The sequence below is a fragment of the Octopus sinensis genome, linkage group LG6, assembly GCF_006345805.1.
Source record: "Octopus sinensis linkage group LG6, ASM634580v1, whole genome shotgun sequence".
NCBI lineage: Eukaryota > Metazoa > Mollusca > Cephalopoda > Octopoda > Octopodidae > Octopus > Octopus sinensis.
In genome coordinates, this window is record NC_043002.1 from 9,634,571 (window position 1) to 9,658,072 (window position 23,502).

At 38.0% G+C, this 23,502-nt stretch overlaps 1 protein-coding gene across 3 annotated transcripts in view; it reads left to right on the plus strand.

Moving 5' to 3' along the window:
- Nucleotides 1-23,502, plus strand: part of LOC115213513 — a 119,691-nt gene that overhangs the window by 72,400 nt on the left and 23,789 nt on the right. For 2 of the 3 annotated variants that reach the window (XM_036503631.1, XM_036503632.1), the window contains exons 3-4: nucleotides 8,925-9,146; nucleotides 10,759-10,908. In XM_036503631.1, the coding sequence (XP_036359524.1) occupies nucleotides 8,925-9,146; nucleotides 10,759-10,908 (372 nt within the window). The remainder of the gene's footprint in view (nucleotides 1-8,924; nucleotides 9,147-10,758; nucleotides 10,909-23,502) is intronic. The other variant, XM_029782523.2, reaches the window with a different exon arrangement.

A 23,502-nucleotide genomic window follows, 5' to 3' on the forward strand; every position in this document is an offset into this window, starting at 1 on the left:
ATTCTCAACACAAACAGCTTCTTTTACACACCGAAGTAAAGTGGCTGTCAAGAGGAAAAGTACTTACTCGTGTACACGAGCTATCGCATAAACCTCTTGTGTTCTTTGAAGAAATGAAACAATCTAATTTTTGTGACCTTCTTCATTCTGAATTTTGGATTGCCAGGTTACAGTTTTTGGCCAATATATTTCAGCAGCTCAATATTTTAAGTACAAGCCATGCAAGGGAAAGAAGAAAACATTCTAATGTCCACTGAACAAAATGAAAGCTTTCCAAAGAAAACTTAAGATTTGGAAACGGAAAGCTGTCAAAGGGAATTTGGAAATGTTTCCTTTGTTAAATCAAAGTGAAACAGGCATAAATGAAACACTCCCGTTAATAGTTGAGCATTTAGTAAGTTTATAGGAAAAATTGAGTTCATATTTCCCATCACTGAAAACTGAACAATATGACTGGATCAAAAACCCATTCGTGGAAACTTCCAATGATTTTGAATTAACATTGATAGAAGAAGAGAAACTCGCTGCTATATCTACCGACTGTTTATCTATTACTGATTAATGATGCACCATCCGTTCGTGGCTGTTGCCAGCCTCGCCTGGCCCCTGTGCCGGTGGCACGTAAAAAGCACCATCCGTCCGTGGTCGTTTGCCAGCTCCGTCTGGCACCTCTGCGGGTGGCACGTAAAAAGCACCCACTACACTCACGGAGTGGTTGGCGTTAGGAAGGGCATCCAGCCGTAGAAACACTACCAGATCAGACTGGGCCTGATGCAGCCTTCTGGCTTCACAGACCCCAGTTGAACCGTCTAACCCATGCTAGCATGGAAAATGGACGTTAAACGATGATGATGATGATGATGATGAAACACAAGAAATTGTCACTTGAAGCTTTCTGGATTTCTGTAAAAGATGAATATGTTTTGATTTTTAAAATACCTCTTACAATTCTGCTGCAATTTTCAACTTCATATCTATGTGAATTGGGATTTTCCACTCTTTCTACCATCAAGTACAAAAGGCAAGGAACACTTACATGCATTGATTAAGAAATATGAGTTTGTCTTTCAAACATACGCCCAAACATTGAAGAAATTGCCAAGACACATCGAGCTAATGCTTCCTACGAACTCAAGAATAAAGAATCTTAAGATATGTGCTATTTTCGGTTATTTAGCTTAGAAATTTGTACATGGTGCACCCACAATTATTTGTAGGGGTTCAAAGGAGTTGAGAACCACTGTGCTAAACCCGCCTAAAATTATCTGTAGAAAACTTGTTACATATATGAATGCCTGACCTCAGGAAGAGGACATTTGTAGACTCTGTGCCAAACCATATTCAGAGGAGGATTCACTCTGTAATCGAATGAGACACTCATCAGTTAGGCACTGCTCACAATATTTAGTTTTATCTACGAAGTGTATGTATTTTGCTTATTATTTTATATATTATATATTTTACAGCCAGTTAGAATTAAGTATCTTAGCTGTGGATAACCTGCTGTGGCTGTGACTGGGTATGAATTATGGACTCTTTAATCAGTTGGCCAACATCTTAGTGATTTAGGATGATTGCAACACCTCCTCTCTGTCTCCATTCAAATGAATATGTTCTACTTGTTACACTGTTCTTCATGACACACACACCTATCTCAATTCTTTATACAAAACAACTTGATTAATCTCTTAGTCACCCAAGAATTTCCTTAGAATGCTCTTTTTCGCTTTAAGCAGATTTTTACCTGACAAAGCATCCTAAAGTGGTGAAATGTAGAAAATTTGTTTTATATATGAATCTGTAACCTCAATTGAAAAAGAACATTTATAGATTGGTAGAGTTCATTTGAAAGTAAACGTGCTTCTTAGAACTTAATATCTTCTCAACAATTCTTCTATAAGTGAGATTTTCTTTTGTTCATCTTCATTGAAGTGTTATATTATTTCTACAGAACAGAGCATTTAGCATTTAAACTGGCCATATCCAGTAACACTGTTCCACCTGGTTTCTTTTCAAATCAGCCAGATCCCACCTTTCACATCTATCCTACATTGTCATTTTAAAAATCACATTATCAAAATCTCAAAGCTACAAGACAATGCATGTCTAATCCAAAACAATGTGAATAAATAAACATTACATTTGGCAGAATAATCTGAATACTAAAGGGTTAAAGTCCCTGGTGAAAGGCCCTCCCCCTCAAAGAATATGCTTTCATAAGTTACAGCTGAATCACTACCAGAACTAGAGAAGTTTCAGGTGTGGAAGCAAGGTCTAGAATAAAAGGGATTTAGAGTTAATCTAGCAAAAACCCAAGTCTTAGTAAGACAAAGCAGACAAATCACAAATCCCCTGAGGTAGATAGCCCTGCTCAACCTGTAGGAAAGGCATAGGTAGAATTTCCGCAAGTTATGGACACTTAAGAGGTGCAACAATATCAAAGGAAGGTTAACAGAGAAAATAGTTTGTGTGTGTGTGTGTATGCAAGGTGTACATGTACAACAAACACTAAAAATGTACAGAAAACATTTTTAGTGAAAAAGAGGGTTGTAACCTTATTTTTGCTATTGTTGTTGTTATTGCATCTAGGGAATTTATGGACCTTCATTATTGCTTTTCAGTAATTACAATTTCATTATTGTTAATTGCATTTTAAGCTCATTAATTCTACAGAACTGTTTAAGAGGCTTATATGCTTCTGATTTTTTAGCTGATCCAACTTGATTTGTTCAAGTACATAAAAGGTGATGTAAAAACAATAGGTCTGTAGAACCTAATATTCTGTGTTATAAAATGATCCCTACCTGTAGAATAGGTGTCATCTTGAATAGCAGCTTTCAGGTAGCCTTGATTTGAAGCTGGGATTCTCTTGTCTTTTGTCTAGGCAAAGAGAATATAAAATAATTCATTGGCTCAATTGCAACTATATCCTAGATGTAAAGCCATTCTGTAAAACACATTCTGTGAAGACTTTTGAATCAGATTAAATGTTTACCCAAGGCAGCCTTTTTAAAGTAGGAGACTGTTATATGCAAAGGAAGAGATTAAAGAAGTGAAACTAAGAACTGATTTGTTGGTGTCGCTAACACTGATATCATTGTTACAGGTTCTGTGATCCAGTTCAGCATTCAGTAAATGAATATAGAATTCAGTTTCTCTCTGGTAGATTAAACAATATCAGCATTATGGAAAACTATGGTCATCATACGTTGTAGTCGTTAGTTTTTTTTTTTATACACAAAAAGTGCTGGTTGTAACATTTCATTCATATTGAGGCTCTAAGGAAAGAAAGAAGTAATTGAGTTGCTGTTAACAGCGTGATGGCCTCTTAGATAAATAATCAAGTTGTCCTAGGTTTGGTCCCACTGGGCAACATCTTGGGTAAGTGTCTTCTATTATAGCTGTTGGTAGAAGCGTTAGCACGCTGGGCGAAATGCTTTGTGTTATTTCGTCCGCTGCTGCGTTGTGGGTTCAAATTCCGCTGAGGTCGACTTTGCCTTTCATCCTTTTGGGGGTCGATAAATTAAGTACCAGTTACACACTGGGGGTCGATGTAATCGACTTAATCCCTTTGTCTGTCCTTGTTTGTTCCCTCTATGTTCAGCCCCTCGTGGGCAATAAAAAAAAAAAAATTATAGCTGTTGGTTGACCACTGCTTTATGTGAGAAATTTGATAGAAGAACCGTGTGAAAACCATGTGAGAGAGAGAGAGAGAGAGAGGGTGGGCTGGATGAGTTTTCTCTGGCATAGCATCTTAGCACTTGTTGGGTCTTTGTCATTTCTTTCATAAGTTTCAGTCTTCTGAGAGCAGCCTTCACCACTTCTCATGTTTTCTTTGTTTTTTTTCTCTTCTCTCTATGCTTTTCACTTGGTTTGTGTGACACTTTTTTTTTCCTCCAACTGCTTTCTTTCACATGCATCCATACATGTCCGTGTCGGCTCACTCCTCTCTCTGCTGCATTACATTTAATTTCTCTCAGCTCATTTTGAGCTCTGTCATTCATACTGCTGGTACATGCTCAAATCATTTTTTCCCAGTGTTTACACATCTTCCCCATTCATTGCTCATGTTTTGTTACCATGCATCATTGCATTTCACATACCAGCTTCATTATTTACCCTTCAGCAGCCAACTGGCTTCCATACTCATGGCACGTAAAAGGGCACCATTCGAGCGTGATCGTTACTAACGTCGCTTCACTGGCACCTGTAAAAAGATTCGAGTGAGGTTGTTGCCAGTTCCGCCTGACCGGCTTCCGTGCTGGTGGCACGTAAAAGGGCACCATTCGAGCGTGATTGTTACCAATGTCGCTTCACTGGCACCTGTAAAAATATTCGAGTGAGGTTGTTGCCAGTTCCGCCTGACCGGCTTCCGTGCTGGTGGCATGTAAAAGGGCACCATTCGAGCATGATCGTTACCAATGTCGCCTTACTGGCACCTGTGCTGGTGGCATGTGTAAAAGATTCGAGCAAAGTCGTTGCCAGTACCGCCTCCTGTGCAGATGGCACATAAAAAGCACCCACTACACTCTCGGAGTGGTTGGCATTAGGAAGGGCATCCAGCTGTAGAAACTCTGCCAGATCAAGATTGAAGCCTGGTGCAGCCATCTGGTTTGCCAGCCCTCAGTCATACGTCCAACACGTGCTAGCATGGAAAGCAGACGTTAAACGATGATGATGAGTGAGAGAGATACTCTTTGCTGCCAGCAGAGATAACAAATAGTTCTGAAATAGTCCCTGAACATTTTCTACCTATTTCTTAATCTAGGAACTGTGCTTTCAGAACACCTTTCATTACTAGTTTGGTCGCATAGGTTTTGAAAGCCAACAGCTACTTCTTTGGAGGTTTGCATGTTTTGAAAGAATTTATTTTATTGGTGTACTTATGGACTTGTTATGCACGAAACACTTCTTTTCCGTTTTGCTGCTTGTGATCCCACTGCATTGCTCTCTCCCTCTCCCTCCCTCCCTCCCTTATCGATATTTATTGGACTCTCTTATCACTTCAATAAATGAGGGTTCAACCGGACACAGCTGCACAATGTTCTTAACTTGATGTGGGAATTCATATCTATCCAGGATTTGTAAACTTTGCTGTAGAAGCCTCCATTATTTGGGAGTAGATTGAACTCGGTTCTTTGTTGAGCTCTTTTACCTTCGGAGTCTTGATCCTGGCTGCCTCAAAGCTGGAAATGTTAGGTAGCAACAGCTTCTCCACTGAGCTTTATCTAAGGCCTCTGATTCTCATGTCTTCAGGTATATCTTATAGATTTTAAAACAGGTTTTTAGAGTGTCCTTATAATGAAGCAGTGGGCCAAGCACCAGAGCTAAGTTGACCACAGAGTAGGGTTTTAGGTAGCCAAGTGTTTTCCATGCATACCACATGGCCAACCCACCTCAGTTGCACTTAGATTGTCGCGTCTTGCAAGAACCCCTGTGATGGGGACTTTGTCCTGTCATTTGATGTTGCAAATTAAACAAAGGCAGCAAAGATGGAATGAGCCTAGCCATTTAATATAGTATTTGTATTTATATTCGTGTGGCATCATCCGTTTTTCTGTCCTTGTTTCGTATACATTCGATCCTTTTTCCAAGAAATCTAATGTTCGTAGCTTAGTTTTTCCTTGGGGCTGGCCGGATCAGAGCAATCTCAATCCGGTTCTTGACTGAAGATTAGAGGCTTCGAATGACCCGTCCGTTTTTTGTGTCGTCTATTTGAGTGTTTTGCATTCTTGTCCCATTTTGTATTTTTATATATATTTTTTACACACACACATCATCGTCATCATCATCATTTAACGTCCGCTTTCCATGCTAGCATGGGTTGGACGGTTCAACTGGGGTCTGGGGAGCCCGAAGGCTGCACCAGGCCAGTCAGATCTGGCAGTGTTTCTACAGCTGGATGCCCTTCCTAACGCCAACCACTCCGAGAGTGTAGTGGGTGATTTTATGTGCCACCGACACAGGTGCCAGACGAGGCATATGTATGTATGTATATATTCTTGTGTGTGTATATATTATATATATATATATGTGTGTGTATATATGCATCCCAGCGTTGACCCTTTGTTACGGCCTGCAAGCACATTGTATTATTTGCTCATTTCTTATGGGCAGAATGGGCACAGCTGATACATATTTAATGGAATAAAGGAAGTTATTTTTTGTTTATCAGTGAAATGTGAGGGTATAACTTCAGACTTTTCAATATGCTACACCATTAGTTTTAAATTGATATTAATAAAATTAATATTCAATTTTAAACTCTTATTATTTTAAATTTCAATTTACATGTATATATAGAGAGAGAGATGTATATATATATGTATATATATATAGAGAGAGATGTATATATATATATATATATATATATATATAGATGTATATATATATATATACACACACACACCTGTATATATATGGATGTATATATATACTTGTATATATATATGGATGTATATATATACTTGTATATATATATAGATGTATATGTATACATGTATATGTATAGATGTATTTCTATAGATATAGATGTATATGTATACATGTATGTGTAAATGTATATATATATATATATATATATATGTACAAATGTCCTGAAAGTGTGGCTCAAAAAGTACCCAGTTTACACTAAGGTGGATGGCATTAGGAAGGGCATCCAGCCATAGCAACCATGTCAAAGATATTACTGGAACTTGGTGCAGCTCCATGGCCCACCCAGCCCATGCCAGCATGGAAAATAGACATTAAATGATGATGACACTTGCAAATATAACTTACCCTCTACATTCACAAACATAGTTTTACTTTTCACATCTCCAGCATTTTTTTTCCCATTAAAATCGTGCCCACCTTTTGGGCTCAACTGATCTACATGTGGTGCAGATTATTCATGAACTCTAGACCTGGACCTCTTTTATTATAATGGCATCAAAGAGTCTTTTCAATAAGGTTTCTATACTAATAGTAATTTTACTTCTACATTAGAAATATATCAGTAGCTTCTAGATTCAGGCTTTCTTTTATGGGGTCTTGTAATCAACAAATAGGAAATCTGTTCACACAGTGAATTCTATGTGTTTTGGCACTCTAAATGTTATCATGCTGTTGTGCATCTGGCATGGTAACCAGTTTGGCTGGGTGCAATTCGTCTAATCTTATAAAGCATAAGGGAGGAGACTAAAAGTAAAGTGATGCTGATATTATAACATCTTCTCTCTTTTCCCTCATAGACACTTTTACTATATGGCAATTTGACAATATTTTTACTAACTCATATGTTGTTTTCTGCACATACCTTAGTTTGCCCAAATCTCAACAACAGGTACCAGATCCCTTGATGGAGTCTTTACATCTGTTAGCTTGATAACCTGAGCAGCGGGAGAGTTCTCTGTTGTCGGCTTAATGACACAAAATGAACTGACTACAAATCCTTGACATCGCATCTTTACTTAAAATTTATGTTCTTTTATTCTTTCTTTTACTTGTTTCAGTCATTTGACTGCGGCCATGCTGGAGCACCGCCCCCAGTCGAGCAATTCGATCCCGGGACTTATTCTTTGTAAGCCCAGCACTTATTCTATCGGTCTCTTTTGCCGAACCGCTAAGTGACGGGGACATAAACACACCAGCATCGGTTGTCAAGCAATGCTAGGGGGGCAAACACAGACATACAAACACACACACACACACCACACACACACACACACATATATATATATATACATATATACGACAGGCTTCTTTCAGTTTCCGTCTACCAAATCCACTCACAAGGCTTTGGTCGGCCCGGGGCTATAGCAGAAGACACTTGCCCAAGATGCCACACAGTGGGACTGAACCCGGAACCATGTGGCTGGTTAGCAATCTACTTACCACACAGCCACTCCTGCGCCTATGTGTTGCAAATTCTTTATTTTTATGTTCCAGACTTCTCTGGCTGGTATTTCATTGCTTTAGCAAGATAATGATCAGAGACACTTAGGTCTTGAGTCCTGCTATAGTTACCTTAGCCCTTTCGTTACCAACCCGGCTGAAATCAGCTCTGGCTCTGAGTTCAAATGTCTTGTTTTCATAAGTTTTGAATTAAAATCTTCCAACAAACCTTAGTCACAATTTATGTTCCTAACACCAGCTGAATGATAACTAAGTTATTTTACTAAATTATTTGTGATATTTAACGTAATTGAAAGAAACACAGAGCATCTCAAAATAAATACGATAACAAAAGGGTTAAGAAGTATAAAAAGTAAAAAGAAAAAATAGATTAATTTAGAGTTTTAGTGTAGATTTCAGTATTTCTTACATACATAGACTTTTACATCCTGAAAAACCCTTCTCCCACATCTGACTTTAATGTTGATTTTCCAATAGATTAGGAAACTTCTTTAGTCTTATGTAAGAGGAATAGTAATATAAAAAATAATTTGTTTATTTCATCACCATTAACCCTTTTCATTACCGTATTTATTTTGATATATTCTGTGTTTTTTTCAATTAACTTTAAATATAACAAAGAATTTAGAAAAATAACTTTGTTATCATTCAGCTAGTGTTAGGAACATAAATTGTGTCTAAGGTTTGGTGAAAGATTTTAATTCAAAACTTAGGAAAACAAGACATTTGTACTCAAAGCAAGAGCCAGTTTCAGCCGGGTTGGTACTGAAAGGGTTAAGAGAATGAACAGATCTGAAAAGGAAAAAAAAATTCTTGATTCAACTTTGATTTTTGCTATTTGTTAACATTTCATTAACTAAATGATTTCTTATAGTTTAGTGTTGATGTAGTCTTATTATATTATGCCACTTTATCTACAAACGCATGCATATTCTCAGACACCACTTGCCTCTCAGTGCATAGACATGTTGAGACCAGAACCTTTAATGGATGTGAAATCATAAACACCTGTTTCTCCTGTTAAACAGAGTTGTACCAGGGAGCTCTCTCAAGTTTACAGAGAAGATAGTCCTCTGAGAATTGATATTCATGAACCCGTTTTATCACCATTCCTGTGGGTCACCAAATCTTTGAGGGATCAAGAACAACTGCCTCATAAAGTAAAAGACATGGTGGCCTGTTGGGATTGGGAAAAGTTACAGTTGTTGTTTAGAGATATACATTCCAAAATTCCTCCAATAAGATTTCAGGTTGGTGAAAAGCTGTTTATTTCACTGCTAGTGAATGCTTTGGCTATCCTGTAACCCTAGAGTTATTAAAATTCATAGCATTATTATTTTTTTTTTGGTTCCATCCCAATTATTTAAACAAGAATTTGTTGAATTTATTCTTAAAATATTTTTTGTTGTTGTACATTTTTTCCCTAAGTTGCTTTTTATTTTGCTAGTAACTACATATACAGTTACCCCAGTCTAGTTGTATAAAGTAATTATAGCAAATTTTGTACTGCATCTTGCTTTAACATTGCCAGAACATGTAGCTGGTAAATATTTCATTTATTCAATGTAACGGTGCTTCTTGATTGATTTCTAGGCTTATATATTTGTAATTGTCAATGTAATAATGGTACTATATAAGAAATTTAGATTCATTTGGGCATGTGAAATTCTGTAGAGTAGTTCCAATTAATTTAAATATCTTTTTATGGAATTATTTAGCATTGTTCTTTTATAGTGGATAAAATAATTAAATTACAGAGATGTACTTGCATGGCAAGTGTTTCAACCTGACATTGTATGTTGAAACTAAAACGACCACAGCATGGAAGACACGCATTAGTCAGTCAGGAACATACAAAGACTTTTAACTTCACTTGAACATTTATTGATTCTAATATCAAATCAAACCAAATCAAATCAGATATCAGAAAGCAGAACCAAAATTGAAGTCGATCAACATCAATGGAAATTGCGGCTGTGATACCAGTGCCGGTGACAAGTAAGCGAACCATCCGATCGTGGCCGTTGCCAGCACCGCCCCAACTGGCCTCCGTGGCGGTGGCACGTAAAAAGCACCATCCGTTCGTGGCCGTTACCAGCCTCACCTGGCCCCCGTGCCGGTGGCACGTAAAAAGCACCATCCGTTCGTGGCCGTTGCCAGCCTCGCCTTGCCCCCGTGCCGGTGGCATGTAAAAAGCACCATCCGTCCGTGGCCGTTTGCCAGTTCCATCTGGCACCTGTGTGGGTGGCACGTAAAAAGCACCCACTACACTCACGGAGTGGTTGGCGTTAGGAAGGGCATCCAGCCATAGAAACACTGCCAGATCAGACTGGCCAGGTGCAGCCTTCTGGCTTCACAGACCCCAGTTGAACCGTCCAACCCATGCTAGCATGGAAAGCGGACGTTAAACGATGATGATGATGAATATGGTATCCAAATTCACATTGCTCCAAACTGCAACCTGGTTGCTGACAATGTTTCTCAATAAATGTTTAAGCAAAGTTAATCGTCTGTGTGTCCCTGAATGGCTAATATGTGTCTTACATGCTGCAAAATAAATTTTGGCTGAAAATAAATACAATATTGTAATCCACAATGTGTCTATTAAATAAATTAGATAATTACTTTTAATTAGTGACAATAATAATTTGATTTAGTAAGTTTTTTTATGCTAAGTACAAAAATGGCAGTTTACCTGATTGAAATCTCTTTGTTTTGCTGTTTAGCTTTCATTGTGTATTTGATGTTGTCAGTTAAAAGAAGAAAAAAAAAAAAAAGAAAATAAAGAAAAAGACCCCCCCCCTACTTCCCCTGCAAGGAATAATCATAACAACAATGGTTGTACCTTTTATTTTTCCTCAGGATGAAACCGATTCTGGTTACAGATCAGGTCCAATTCCGGATGAGATTTTACCAAAGAAAGAACCAAGTGAAGCAACACTCAACCGGGAGGAGCTTCAAAGTAAATTACAAGAATACAATAACAACGTTCCCAATGCGAATCTCGCTCTAGTAAGTTTCCTTCACTTAACGTATTTGTTTCCATTTTTTCATGTTTTATAAAAATAAAATAGTTTCCTTATCAGTAAAGGGAAGATCACTAGTGTTTGCTTTATGTGACATCATAATGATGTCACATTTGCAAGGATTTAACAATAAACCATGGAAAACAAAAGATTTGCATTGCTTTTTCAAAGGGATAAGTATGGATAATTCCATATGAAAAATACGGAAATATTTTTTGTAAGACGGATGTGATATGCATAATTTCAATGTGAGGTAAAACTTTGTTAATTACTGATTTAAAAAACAAAATTTTAAGTAGCTGTAGCTGACGTCCTGTTAGCAATTTACATTTTATTTTCTTGACAATGCTATATATTAAAATTAAATATCAAAACTTTCTAGAAAAAATTGAGGTCATCAATGGACTTTGATATTGTTAGTAGTGATGTACCAATGACCGTCCAAGATGATTATAAAAATGATGAAATGTTAATAATTCATTTAGTTCAAAGCTAACGGATTTGCGACTGGTGACTGACAGTCTCTGTGGTATTGAGACTAATTATAATTCCATTTTGGTTAGAGTCCTAACCAGGTTACACTATTGATATCGGTTCTATTGGCTAGATGTATGGAGTTTGGAAAGTGGTGTATAGTATCTTGACCTAGTAATGGACTAATTGGCTGAGAGCCAGAACCAATAAGCATTCCAATGAATTAAAACCAGATTTGATTTTAGAAACAACACAAAGCAAAACACCTATTATGGTATTGTCTGAGAGAGAACCATATGGAAAACACATTAGTGTGGAGATGATGTGGAATGTAAGGATAATAATGGCCCATGGGGAAAGCTAATATTGACTATCAATTTGTTTTTCAAGCTTATGCAGTTTTTTAATGAATGTAGAGTAAAGATTATTGTTGAATGATGTTTGAACTAGTATTACTGGTGTTGTTATTTTCAGCCAATAAAAGATGGTAAAAACTAGTAATCATACATGAAATATTTTTCCTCCCTTTTTCATGCATAAATGGCAGAGGCATGTGCGAAATTTAAAAACGTGTGTGTGTGTGTATTCACATGTGCACTTGTGTTTGAGTGCGTACTGGCCTATAGCAATCCTCATAAAGATGCCATCTTTATGTCACATATCTACATAAAGGGTGAAACAATCTTTAGCCTATCTTTCTCCGGGCTATAGAGAGGGATTTGAGTTCACCTGTAACAAGGTAACAAAACGTCCTCACACCAGTGAGTTGCGCCTCCTTTTGGTGCCTATGTATAGCTTGGTGATTTAATCTAACAAGAGTGAAATGATGTATTTCTAGACATTGTGCTTAACCCTTTAGTGTTCAGATTATTCAATGAAACATAATGCCTATTGATTCCCATTGATTTGAATTAATCATGCATTATCTCATATCTTCAAGATCTTGATGGTGCAATTACTTAATGTAGAATAACATTGTAAGGTAGGTGTGAGGGCCTGGATCTGGTCAGTTTGAACATAAAACAGATTAAATATTTTGGCCGGATATGGCCTGTTTAAATACTAAAGAGTTAAGGAAGCTGACAATCCATCAACCCAGGCTCCATAAACACTAAAAAAAAATTTTTTTAAATTAATCTATTGGCACCAATAGTTAGATTAAGGTACACAGTGAACCTTTGTTTCAGAATAGAATTATTGGTTATGAATTGAAATATTAAACTAAATAATGGTTAGTATTGCCATGTCATTGACGCTTGGGTTTTGAGAATTGCTTCTTTTGCCATAACATTTCTGCCAATAAAATAATCTGTATTAATTCTTCGCCTTCAAGCTATTTCTTTAATTCCTTAACTTTGGAGTGTTTTTTAAAGAAAGCGGAAAGGTATCTTTAATAAAACAATGTTTACATGTTGTTTAGTTAGAGATGTAAATTGCTATATACTCTCATATTAAACAAAATGGTAGAATAATAAACATTTAGCAGGTCCTTCTTAGATTCAGTATATTGAGAATGTTTTGATTTGGGAAAGAAAAAATGGAAATTAGTTTTAATAACATGAAACTGTTTAATTATATGTAATTGAGTCTTAAGAAGGCGGCGAGCTGGCAGACACGTTAGCATGCTGGGCGAAATGCTTAGCGGTATTTCATCTGCCGTTACGTTCTGAGTTCAAATTCCGCCGAAGTCGACTTTGCCCTTCATCCTTTCGGGGTCAATAAATTAAGTACCAGTTACGCACTGGGGTCGATGTAATCGACTTAATACCTATGTCTGTCCTTGTTTGTCCCCTCTGTGTTTAGCCCCTTGTGGGTAATAAAGAAATAGGTATTTCATCTGTCGTTACGTTCTGAGTTCAAATTCTGCTGAGGTAGACTTTGCCTTTCATCCTTTAGGGGTCGATAAATAAAGTACCGGTTCACACTGGGGTCGATGTAATCGACTTAATCCGTTTGTCTGTCCTTGTTTGTTCCCTCTATGTTTAGCCCTTTGTGGGCAATAAAGAATAATATATGTAATTGAGTCTTAACAAATCCAAACCAGTAATGAATGTATGGTAAATAAAACCACTGAACCAGTCAGCACATCAAAATTAGGAATATTTTTAGATGCATTGGGCTTAAAAAATGTTAACTTGTATATCAAAATTGATGACACTCAGTGGAAGATACCAGTAGATTCATAAAGAATGAACCATTGTGGAGGTATGTGAGAAAGTTTGGTTTTTAGTAGATTGAGAAATGGCATTTTTGTTAAGTAGATTGGGTGAAAGAAATTCTTTTTTTAATTTGTAGCATAGTGTTTTGATGAAGTATACATTTATATTGCAATGCCTCATTTTGCCTGATTGTTAATATATGCCATTCCTGCTTTGATAGTCAAGAAGTTAGCAGCAAGAAGAGTATAATTGTTCCTAAAGTATGTGGATGCCCAAATTTGGAATACTATAGTAGACTAGTGAAAATTAATATGAAACATACTGTGGAGAGAAGCAGGAGGCCATGTACTTTGCAGGTTGTCTTTAACTGAATAGGAGTCAGAGTAACAGTAATTGGATGAGGTTAGGTTTCATTGATGTTTGGTTTGAATTATCATTGTTTGGTACATAGGTCATCTTACTAAAATATTCATCATCGTTCGCCAGCCTCGTCTGGCACCTGTGTCCGTGGCACATAGAAAAAATAAAACCATCCGAGCGTGGACGTTCGCCAGCCTCGTCTGGCACCTGTGTCCGTGGCACATAGAAAAAATAAAACCATCCGAGCGTGGCCGTTCGCCAGCCTCGTCTGGCACCTGTGTCCGTGGCACATAGAAAAAATAAAACCATCCGAGCGTGGCCGTTCGCCAGCCTCGTCTGGCACCTGTGTCCGTGGCACATAAAAAAAATAAAACATCCGAGCGTGGCCGTTCGCCAGCCTCGTCTGGCACCTGTGTCCGTGGCACATAAAAAAAATAAAACCATCCGAGCGTGGCCGTTCGCCAGCCTCGTCTGGCACCTGTGTCCGTGGCACATAAAAAAAATAAAACCATCCGAGCGTGGCCGTTCGCCAGCCTCGTCTGGCACCTGTGTCCGTGGCACATAAAAAAAATAAAACCATCCGAGCGTGGCCGTTCGCCAGCCTCGTCTGGCACCTGTGTCCGTGGCAGATAAAAAGCACCCACTACACTCACGGAGTGGTTGGCATTAGGAAGGGCATCCAACTGTAGAAACACTGCCAGATCTGACTGGCCAGGTGCAGCCTTCGGGCTTCCCAGACCCCAGTTGAACCGTCCAACTCATGCTAGCATGGAAAGCGGACGTTAGACGATGATGATGATGATGATGATCTATGGTACATTACTGGTATAGTTTCCATTTATGATAGTACAGATTACACAACCCTATTCTGACCTCAAAAATAATAATTTCCAACCCTCTATGCATTATACCTTAATAATGTAAGACCAAGTGCTTTCTCCTTTTTGATGTTTGAAGAAAAAATGTACTGTTCCTATGTCATAATTGAATAGTTACTCTGAAGGGAACCTAACTGTATAACACCTGTTTCAACAACTTGTGCAAATCTCTAAAATTGTAGAACCAGCCAACCCATCCAAGCATAGAAAACAGCTGTAAAAGTGTGAGAGTATCAAAGCAGTATTTATTTTCAAATGAAACTTTGTTTACGTAACTGTTTATATAGTGGTAGGTTCACATGTTATATTATCTGACACTCGGTGTTGGTGTATAGCTGTCAGCTCTTTGATTCACCATCAATATCCAGCTGAAGAAAATATGACAATGTTAATGTGAAGAGCTGACATTTCTGCTGAAGTTGTTGGCTGCTGAGAATCTCTGCTGCTTCTGATTCAGATTTTCAAGACAAATTAGGAGAGTGGTATGTCCTAAATATAGTTGAGTGTCTAGTAACTTGATCTTGACTTTTACCTATGTAAATAGCTCTGCAGTTGTAATCTTGGGGGTGATGAATTTTTCCAGCAACTGTTTACTTTGCTGATTTAGATGAGGACAGCGAGAATGACTCGAAGAACCTAGATTTTGAGATATGAAGACAGGATTGAGTTGGCTTCAGTATAAGCGTTGGTCTTATTGGAATATAGCATTTAGTCATTCAAATAGCCAGCAGTTATGCAGTTGTGTTTATCAATAAACTATGTTGTTTGTTTATGTTGGAAAGAGGAAAATTGAAAACATGTATGTACATACATCAGCCTTATGATACGAAATATATATATATTTGTCACTGTTGAAGAATATGTTTAGGTGCTTGTGACGACTGCTTTGCCATAGCATTTTGTTTATATCTACCACTTACATAAGTAAATAATGTTAGATACTTAGATTTCTTTTTTCTTTTTTTGCCTGCTAATTGAAGGGAAAGAAAAAGATATTTGTTATCAGTTTTTATGTATGTTTTTTTCTTCGCTGTCTTGTTTTTTTTTTTTTGTTTCATATTAAGATTTATTCCCCATTTTGTTTCTGTGACAGTTCTTGACATCTCTTCATCATAACGGTTGACTATTCAAATGTTTTTGGGGTTCCATCTGGTATAATTTCACAGATAAATTTCCTGTGGTCTATATAAGATAGAGTCTCTTAGTTAGCCATGTATTGCTGATCTTTGAAGGAAAATGGGAGGTGATATGTAGAATTCTATCTTTAGATCTAATTAAAGCACATTTTTGAATTACAATAATTTTATTGGTTATCATTGTGTTATTATGGTTTCCATAGCTTGAAGACTATCATCATCATTTAAACGTCCGTTTTCCATGCTAGCATGGGTTGGACAGTTCGACTGGGGTCTGGGAAGGCAGGAGGCTGCACCAGGCCCAGTCTGATCTGGCAGTGTTTCTACAGCTGGATGCCCTTCCTAACGCCAACCACTCTGAGAGTGTAGTGGGTGCTTTTTACGTGCCAGGCGAGGCTGGCAACGGCCACGATCGGTTGGTGCTTTTTACGTACCAGTATTTTTACCGGTTAGTGAGGTATAATTTAATGTAATAAATGATTTATCTGTTTTATTTCATTGCATCATGTATCTGATTAGAATCGTCGACTTTCTCCTTTCTCATTATTATTTTTATCAACACACCTATTTGTTCCATGTTTAATTATTTCTCCATTTATTGTTTTAGTCATAGTTACCGCCATCCACATTTCGCTAGTGACATTCTTTTTTAATTCATTCACCATCTACTCTCATCACATCAATCTCATAGTTTTGATATTATAAGCTACCAATTCAGAATTGGTATTCTTGTTCATCAAATTACATTTAAGGTAATGAACATTGTCTAACAGCTGGCCAGGTTGGATTTCTAGTTGCACCTATTTTAGAGAAAGCTATGATTTTTTCATTTTTCGTTTCATTTCATCTAGTTTCAGCTCACGAGCTGTGGCCATGCTGAGGCACCGCTATTCGGTGTTGCTACATGATCTTACTTTACGAATGCTTTTTAACAATTGACATTTGGTGTATGAGATAGTTTGATGCAGCTGCCCTCATCTGCACCTCCTGCCATGAAGTTGGTTCATCTGGGACACCTGACAGGAAGAAGTCCAGCTTTATTTTGAAGACACCTACATTCACCCCATGCAGGTCTCTCAGGTCCTTCGGGAGGATATTGAAGAGCTGTGGACCTCTGAAGCCCAGGCTATTGCAGTATCTTGTCCTACATCTTGATGGCAAATTTGGAGTCCTTGGCACTATGCAGTGGTGCCCAGTTCTAGTATGATAGTCATAACTACCATTTCCACAGGCTTTATAATCATTAAAGTCGATCACCCATTGATGATACACCAACTTGGTAAAATTTCATGCTAGCCAGTAAGAAGAGTCAATTGACATATATTTCTTTTGTGATGTTTCTTCTGATCTATTACTCTGTTTCTTTTGTAATATTACCAAGAAATTATTTATACTCAAAGGTACTGAAAAAAAAAAAATACTACTATTCTGAACGATATTTTAATAAATTAAAAGTTGCTGGGGAATAGATGTGTGCATCTGTGTGGTATGATGACCTGAAAGAGTTTGAGAGCTACAGTTCTTGGTGTATCTGAAATATCATCATCATCGTTTAACGTCCGCTTTCCATGCTAGCATGGGTTGGACAATTCTGACTGAGGGCTGGCAAACCAGATGGCTGCACCTGGCTCCAGTCTTGATCTGGCAGAGTTTCTACAGCTGGATGCCCTTCCTAACGCCAACCACTCCAAGAGCATAGTGGGTGCTTTTTAAGTGCCACCGGCACAGGGGCCAGTCATGTGGTACTGGCAACGACCTCGCTTGAATCTTTTTACACGTGCCACCAGCACAGGTGCCAGTAAGGTGACATTGGTAACGATCATGCTCAAATGGTGCCCTTTTATATGCCGCCGGCACAGAAGCCAGTTGGCTGCTCTGGCAACAATCACGCTTGGATGGTGCTCTTGGCACCCTACTAGCACGGGCACAAGTGCCAGTAAGGCGACACTGGTAACAATCACACTCAAATGGTACCTTTTATGTGCCACTGGCATGGAAGCTGGTTAGCCGCTCTGTCAACGATCACGCTCGTATGGTGCTCTTTGCACTCCGCCAGCATGGATGCCAGTCATCGAATGTGATTTTGAAGAAGATAAGGTGCATTAACAGCATCTAAATTTAATCATTTGCTAACTTGTTTTATATTTTGTTTAAATGATTGCTCAAATTGTTTTCCCTCAACCTTGAAGAAGACTGTTTAGCACCCACTCCTTAATGGAGGACACAGGTATAATTTGAAAAGGTAGCGAGCTGGCAGAAACATTAGCACGCCGGGCGAAATGCTTACCAGTATTTCGTCTGCCGTTACATTCTGAGTTCAAATTCCGCCGAGGTCGACTTTGCCTTTCATCCTTTTGGGGTCGATTAAATAAGTACCAGTTACGCACTGGGGTCGATATAATCGACTTAATCCGTCTGTCTGTCCTTGTTTGCCCTCTCTGTGTTTAGCCCCTTGTGGGTAGTAAAGAAATAGGTATAATTTGAACTTGCAATCTCTGAAGCAGCAGTTCACACATTTTTTTTATTCAGTTACAATATTTTTCTTTAAAAACAAATGTTTTTAATAATTCAAACATTGTTCTGTTCTGTAACAGATAATTTCTTGCCATGCTGAATACCTGATCCAATTTCGATTCTTAGCTAAACGCAACTGTAATCTTGATGTATTTATATAAATTTTTTATGTTAGTGCAAACCACAAATTAGTCATTTCCGTTTGCTGCAGAAGGATGAGAGTTGATCCCAAAATATAAAAGTCATTAAATGTTGTTGACTTCATCCAATTTGAAACCACTAATGGTTGTATGAAACAAAACTTGTTTGTTTTTTAAGTATTTATAACTTTTCCTCATAAAAAGTATGATGTTTTTTTTCTTTTTTTTTTTGCTAAATCCAAGCATTAGCTGTAGAATGTAAAAAAGTTATTTTGATAAATTTTCCCAGCTTCTTCATCATCATCATCATCATCATCATCATCATCGATTAACGTCCGCTTTCCATGCTAGCATGGGTTGGACGGTTCAACTGGGGTCTGGGAAACCCGAAGGCTGCACCAGGCCCAGTCTGATCTGGCAGTGTTTCTACAGCTGGATGCCCTTCCTAACACCAACCACTCCGTGAGTATAGTGGGTGCTTTTTATGTGCCACCGACATAGGTGCCAGACGAGGCTGGCGAACGGCCATGCTCGGATGGTGTTTTTTATGTGCCACCGGCACGGAGGCCAGGCGAGGCTGGCATGGCCCGAGGCTGGCATGGCCTTGATTATTTTCTTGATTATTTTAATGCCATTTGGAACATACAGGCAGTGTACTTCATTAGAAGTGAGTTAATTAACTGCTCTATTCTTTTGGCTCCCTTTCCCCATAAATTTGATCTTTAAGCATGGAAGTTTAATGAGTCGAACATACTGTGAATCTTTCATGAATAGAACAGAAGATGACCAGCAAGGAGAAGAAGGGTCTGGAGACTTAAAGATCCTGCAAATGGACAGAGATTTAGAGACATATTACTCGAAGCCTTTGACGAAATAGAAGGGGATATAGCTTCAAATGGTATAGAGGACAACTGGAGGTTCTTACTGGACAACCTGCTAAGGGCCACCGACCAGATCTGTGGATGGTGCAAAGTCCCCTCTCGACCCAAAATAACGTGGTGGTGGGACAATGTTGTAGACAAGGCTATTAGACAAAAGAAACAGGCTTGGAAAGATTGGAAGAACGGTGGTAGCAGGGAATTGTATCAGACTGCCAGAAGGGAAGCTAAGAGGCAGGTTTATTTAGCCAGAGGTGAAGCAGATAAGAAAAAAATTTGCCGATGTTCTGCACCGTGAGGACCAAAGACTTGAGGTATTTCGTATTGCAAGACAGTGTGTGAGAGAGAATCGTGATGTGGTAGGAAAGAAATGTGTTTGCATGGATGATAGTTCACTTGCGCTAAATGAGGATGTAAAGAGAGAGGTTTGGAGAGGCCACTATGAAAGGTTGCTGAATAAAGAAAATGAATGGGAGAAAGAGAATCTGCCGAATGTCGACCCAACAGAGGGACCAGCTATCCGAGTTGACAGTACCTTGGTAGTTTAGGCAATTAGAAGTATGAAGACAGGGAAAGCCCCAGGCCCATCAGGAATTACTGCAGAGATGCTCAAAATATCTGGCAGTGTCGGCTATAGCCTAGTCACCGTATAGTTAACCAGGTGGTACACGAAGGAGTCATACCCAATGACTGGTGTAGTAGCATAATAGTCAACTGCTACAAAGGTAAAGGTGACGCTTTAGATACAAATAATTACAGAAGTATCAAGCTGTTGGATCAGGTAATGAAAGTTATGGAGAGGGTCATAGCCCAACTGATTAGGGAGAGAGTCAACTTGGACGAGATGCAGTTTGGATTCGTGCCAGGGAAAAGCACCACTGATGCCATATTTCTGCTAAGACAGCTGCAGGAGAAATACCTAGCCAAAGATAAGCCCCTGTACCTGGCTTTTGTTGACATGGAGAAAGCCTTTGGCAGGGTCCCCCCCCTCCGATCCCTTATCTGGTGGTCAATGAGGAAACTAGGGATAGATGAATGGTTAGTGAGAGCTGTGCAAGCCATGTACAGGGATGCTGTAAGTAAGGTGAGGGTTGGCAACGAGTACGCTGAAGAATTCAGGGTAGAGGTAGGGGCCCACCAAGGTTCAGTCCTCAGCCCCCTCCTATTTATCAGTCCTCCTGGCAATAACGGAGGAATTCAAGACAGGATGCCCCTGGATGCTCCTCTATGCTGATGACCTTGCTCTAATTGCTGAGTCACTATCAGAACTAGAGGAGAAGTTTCAAGTGTGGAAACAAGGATTAGAATCGAAGGGCCTTAGAGTCAAACTAGCTAAAACCAAAGTCCTAACAAGTAGGAAGGCAGGCAAACCACAAATCCCTTCAGGTAGATGGCCCTGCTCAATCTGTAGTAGAGGCGTAGGTAGAAACTCTGTAAGATGTACCCAGTGTAAGCTATGGACATATAAGAGATGCAGTAATATCAAAGGAAGGCTAACTAGGAAGATAGTTTTTGTATGTGGCAGATGCTCGGGAGCGATAAACACTGAAAATGCGCAGAGACCAGCATTTAGCAGAAAATTTTTGAATCTAGCATTTAGCAGAGAAAAAAGCAGATTTAAAATTTTATTTAGTCTTTTTTAAATATTTTTCTCTGTTCATGATATTTCTGCAATAGTTACCTTTTTTCTTTTTCCTCCTTTTCTCCTTTTGTTGATGTATCATATAGCCAAATTTTAGTACTATCTCCGCTATTGTTGAATTTTTCTTTCACTTCCTTGAAACTTCAAATGAAAGTTTATCAAAAGGCAGTTTCTCAAGTTATGAACTTTTCCAGGCTGCTATACAGAGTGGTACTGGTGGGTGGAAGGGGAGAAGATGACTCATATCAGCACCTGAACTCACTACACAATAATGTAAATATGTTTCAAAGAATGAAAGCATGGAAATTCTTGTCCTAACAATGCTTTATTCTGTAGTGATGAGTTCTTATCATGACAGGTTGACTGATTTAAAATAGGCCTTTGTTTTTTCATGCTTGTTTTGGATTATATACCTTGTATAGAAGTAGTGGGGGGGGGGGCAGTGTGTCCCCCTTTATATTTCTACTTACCTTTTTTTTTCAAGTATTGTAGTTATATTTGTGGTTTTACCAATAGATATTAAATGTAAGATTGGAAGTGAAATATGATGTTCCCAGGTTTATATCAGAACACAGTTTTAGGATTTCGGCAGATTTTACTTTTCCATTTATAAGTTGGCCACCTTGCATCCTGAATCAGTATTCTTCACCTCAAGAATTTGTGAGCAGCAAACATAAGAATTGTTAATGGCAAATGGAAGAATGTTAGCGACAAACTGATAAGTTATGTTTTCAATTCTATATTAGTCATTCAATTTATTTTCTCGCTTCCCTCTACATTATAATTAGCAAAGAAAAAACAAAGTTGTACCAGCAAAAATTTCGAAAGGAATGGCTTAAGATGCCACCGTTTACTAAGTGGTTGTGTGAAGTACCTAGTGACCAATCTAAAGCACATTGCGGATATTGTAGATGTAATATGTTGGCAAAATATTCTCTGTGAAGCAAAGAAACATAAAGTATCAATTGACTCCACAGCAAATGATTCCGCTAACCAATTTTATTAAATCCAAAAATGATAAGACATCTATGCTAGAAGCAAATTTAGCAATGTTTGTTTGTTGCCACTCACCATTTAATAGCTGTGATCACTTAATAGAGTTATGTAAGAATTATATGTCTGATAGTGATATTATGTCCAAAGTGAAATTACATTGTACAAAATGTGTGCAAAATATTGTGAGAAATGTTCTATCTCCATATTTTGGTGGAGATTTGATTTTCGATAGAGGAGATGGACAATTTAGCCTGTTATTAGATGAATCCAATGATAATAGCGATAAACAAATTGTTATGAATTGACACTCACAAAAAAGTGGTACATACATATCTCAGTATGGTATCTTTAGAAACGTGATGCAGATGGTGTTGTAGATGCCTTAAAAATTGAATTAGTGAAAAAGAAATTAGATATAAAAAATTTACTGGCTATAGGAACTGACAATGCTAGAGTAATGATAGGAGTCAACAATGGTGCTTTCCAGAAATTAAAAGAAATTCCATCATTACTTCTATTTAGATGTTATGCTTTACATTTGGCAGTATCCCACACTTGTGCTGAATGCTTGCCCATAAAAAGTACTAGGCTTACAAAGAATAAGTTCTGGGGTTCATTTGTTTAACTAAAGGCAGTGCTCCAGCATAGCCACAATCAAATGACTGAAACAAGTATAAGAGAATCTGAAACCTATAAACGGTCTTCTCATTCTTCAACAAGACAAAGTGCCTACAAACAACTTAACCTTGCTATCAATGATTAAGAGCCTTTGAAGATTGTGAATTCTTGTACAACTTGGTGGCTGTCAATAGAACCAGCTCTTTTACTCTTTTATTTGTTTCAGTCATGTGACTGTGGCCATGCTGGAGCACTGCCTTTTGGTCAAGCAAATCGACCCAGGTCTTATTCTTTGTAAGCCTTGTACTTATTCTATCGGTCTCTTTTGCTGAACTGCTAAGTTACGGGGGATGTAAACACTCCAGCATCGATTGTCAAGCGATGTTGTGGGGACAAACACAGACACACATACATAAATATATATAAATGTGTGTGTGTGTGTGTGTATATATATATATATATATATATATATATATATATATATAATGTATTGATCCATGATAGAAAATTCAACAAAAAAAGGAGCACATTGTTGCTGATCTCATAAAGAGAGAGGGATAAGTTATATTAAATCACTGAGTGAGAGATGAACAGTAACAGTACAGAATCATAAAATGTGTGTGTATATATATATTATATATATATATATATATATATATATATATATATATATATATATACACACATACAGGGAGGGACAGTGAGTGTGTGTTTGTGTGAATATTGTACAGTACATATGTAGAGAAGTATGCATGGATATTTTTGTATGTTTCTAGACATATAAT